This window comes from Osmerus mordax, chromosome 6 (genome assembly GCF_038355195.1).
Source record: "Osmerus mordax isolate fOsmMor3 chromosome 6, fOsmMor3.pri, whole genome shotgun sequence".
NCBI classification, from domain to species: domain Eukaryota; kingdom Metazoa; phylum Chordata; class Actinopteri; order Osmeriformes; family Osmeridae; genus Osmerus; species Osmerus mordax.
The window spans coordinates 10,166,679-10,169,923 of NC_090055.1; the positions used below are offsets into that span (position 1 = coordinate 10,166,679).

General features: G+C 41.5%; 1 protein-coding gene across 1 annotated transcript; it reads left to right on the forward strand.

Moving 5' to 3' along the window:
* Positions 1-408: 408 nt before the first annotated feature.
* On the forward strand, positions 409-2,957 carry LOC136944015 (peptidyl-prolyl cis-trans isomerase B-like). Its single transcript, XM_067237554.1, has 5 exons — positions 409-528; positions 1,584-1,697; positions 1,966-2,059; positions 2,217-2,401; positions 2,835-2,957. Exons 1-5 carry the CDS (start codon positions 427-429, stop codon positions 2,955-2,957), a joined length of 618 nt encoding a protein of 205 aa, XP_067093655.1. The 5' UTR covers positions 409-426.
* The last annotated feature ends 288 nt before the right edge of the window (positions 2,958-3,245 follow it).

The following is a 3,245-nucleotide window of genomic DNA, read 5'->3' on the forward strand; positions in this document are numbered from 1 at the left end:
GGTCATGGACAGGATTGTCTGCAGTGTTAACAAATCCAGACATCGATCACCCATATGATAACGGCGGGTAAATGGGCAACCATGTTCGTCGTAGACCTACACCCACCACTGTAAAACACACTTATATCCAAAAGTTTTTTCCCAGTCTTTATCCAATGTGAAATGAATTAATCAATTTGAGTTGTTTTATTCATATGATGCGTAAAACGAAACGAATGTCACAAGCTTTCAGCTTGAAATGTGAGCCAATCCAAATACATTGCGTCTCTGAATCTGACCTACATCTATGAGCTATAGGTTTAGAATGGGTGTGGAAAAGCTCACATAATTAGAAGACCAGTCTCCTCCCGGGTTTTCTCCCCGGCATATATATTTCACCCGCCACGGCTACATTTTCACTGGTTGGTTCCTATCTACGAGAAGAGGATGAAGTTTCTAGTGGCTGTCACAGTTATAGTGGGATCGGTGTTTATTTTGCTGTTTCCCAGCAGTTCAAACGCTGAAGAAAATATTGAAGTAACGGCCAAGGTAAATCATTTACCCCTTATTCACTCCGGACGCGTCTGCGGCGTGCTAAACCTGGTTTGTATGGAAGGCCAAATGTGCAATAACGTGTAATTTGACGTTCGCGTACAGAAGACACATTTATCCTTCCTTAGACGACAGGAATCGACGTCTATACACGGCCGTATGGCAAGCCAATTGTGCCAAAACATGTAATTTGACGTTTGCGTACAGACGACACATTTTGTCGTTTTTCTACGTCAATTTCTGCGAGCCATTCGCGGCGCTTCACAGCGCTTTGCGACCTGTGTGGCCGATCCAATTTGATGACATGGGCGCCGAAAGGAAAAATGCTGTGCTTCCAGGCACTTCGCGCTTCGCGTCCAATCGCACAGCGATTTGTTTCGGGAGCTGGTTGAATTTTTCCGCGATCCGCATGCACTTGAAATAGAACGTTTGCACGGAGTATGGACCCAACACAAAACTATTATCTCGTAATACTGTACTACTAGTGCCAGCAGTGGGAAGAGCGTGATCAAACCTGTGCTGCTCGAATATCCACAACTATGTGTCACACACTAGGACTTTGTGTGGCATAATTGCATAGCATGCCAATTGAACTATATATTTCACATATATATATATATATTTTTTTTTTAAGTCATTGTGGTCAGTGCTACAACAGATAATTCAGATCATTGGTATACCGGAAAATAATTAGCTCGGTAGCTACCTAGCTACTATGGTCACATTGACTAGCATTGCAGACAGCTTGTAAAAAATACAGTGAATGTTTCTGATTGGGCTCGACACTAGGCTACCATATATTGAACATCTCTTTGTCATATGATGGAGTTAGAGCAATAAGTACGAGTGATGTTCGGGTCATCAGAACAGATGCAAAACATTATAAAGCTGACTTCATTTAAAAATATATATTTTAAGAAGGGGTTTGATCTCTAACATTTCCGCCAGGATGAGAAGCATAGTGACTGTTGCCCTTTTCAAATTTAAATTGAATTTGGTATTTGAACGTTATCTGAGTGCTCAGACAGCAGTAATGAACTTCTACCCTGCAGGTTTTTTTTGACATCCGAATTGGAAATGAAGATGTTGGACGAATTGTTATCGGTTTGTTTGGGAGGATTGTTCCCAAAACGACTGAGAACTTCATTGCCTTGTCGACCGGACAGGTAGGTGTTTAATCTCACTGGTTCAGTTAACTAAAATATTACTGTGGGTGTAATAACGGTTATGCACCAGTTTTGTAAAAGGAACAGATTTTTATATTTTGTTTAGCATCTGATTGATCATCCAGTATAATGTATCACCACCAATGCAGCATCTCTTCTAATGTACTGATTTTGCCACAAAAATAAAATAAAACTTGATACAGTATATGTCCTTTTGACAAACAATCTGATTGGCATAGTACTGACATTATGCCTGTTATCTAAACAGAAAGGATTTGGCTACAAGGGCAGCAAATTCCACAGAGTCATTAAGAACTTCATGCTTCAGGGAGGAGATTTCACCCATGGAGATGGCACTGGAGGTAATCACAGCACAGATACAGTATCTTTAAATCGGCATGACAGGGGTGGCATATGTTCATATGTCAATGAATAACACAGTTTTTTTTGTGACAAAGTACCAAAACAATATGTATAAATTGTATGAAACGTTTACATTTGCTTTCTTTTATATTGTAGGCAGGAGTATCTATGGAGAGCGGTTCCCTGATGAGAACTTCAGGCTGAAGCATTATGGCCCTGGCTGGCTCAGTATGGCCAATGCTGGTACAGATACCAACGGCTCTCAGTTCTTCATCACCACTGTTCCGACACCGTGGCTGGATGGGAAACACGTGGTCTTTGGCAAGGTTCTAGGGGGCATGGTGAGTGTTTTACTTCTGAATGATCTACACACCTACTTCAGAGGCATGCTCCGAACATCCTTCAATTAAAACAAGTGGAAAACTGTTTTATCAGATGTTCATTATCCATTTTATTTTTCAACTTTTCAAACAGAATGTAAAGATGATATACAGTGTCCCTTAGTTGAATTATTTGCTATGCTCGATTGTTATCTAACAAGTATTTCTATAGGCAAATTTCTATGGCTAAATCATCTTGGGCAGTCATGCAAAACCTTAGTTGAAATCAGAAACTGCCCAGACAGACTGACTGTGCCTAATTCAAAAGCCAAATTCCAAAGAGCAGGATTACTGAGTTGACTACATTTGAGAATCACAAGTGTTGGTCTTTAAAGTCTTATGATTACTGAAATAAAAACTATCCAGTGTGGATCCTAACATGCCTTATCCACAGGACGTGGTCAAGAAGATCGAGAACACAAGGAAAGACGGCCGGGATAAGCCTCTTCAAGACGTCACCATCCATAACTCAGGCACTATAGCAGTGGGAAAGCCATTTGTCATCGCCAAAGAGTAGGAGTCCTAGTGAGGGTACTGGGAAAACAGGACTGAGGGGGGTTGGAAACAAATTAGTCCTTGTTTATCTCAGTCTTTTTCTTTGTGAGTCCTCTGTTCCAGAAGGACAGCCTCCTGTAGTGGAGGTGGCGTCATGGCAGTGCCAGAGCAGACCACCAGATGGTGCACTGGGACCATTTGCATTAAAGCGTTCCATTTACATTTAGTCATTTAGCAGACGCTCTTATCCAGAGCGACTTACAGTAAGTACAGGGACATTCCCCCGAGGCAAGTAGGGTGAAGTGCCTTA

Excerpts from the sequence above, each read along its gene's own strand:
- LOC136944015 (XM_067237554.1), top strand. The coding sequence starts at position 427 with ATGAAGTTTCTAGTGGCTGTCACAGTTATAGTGGGATCGGTGTTTATT. Across the intron at positions 529-1,583 it reads ATATTGAAGTAACGGCCAAG|GTTTTTTTTGACATCCGAAT; the intron begins GTAAATCATTTA and ends TCTACCCTGCAG. Across the intron at positions 2,402-2,834 it reads GCAAGGTTCTAGGGGGCATG|GACGTGGTCAAGAAGATCGA; the intron begins GTGAGTGTTTTA and ends CCTTATCCACAG.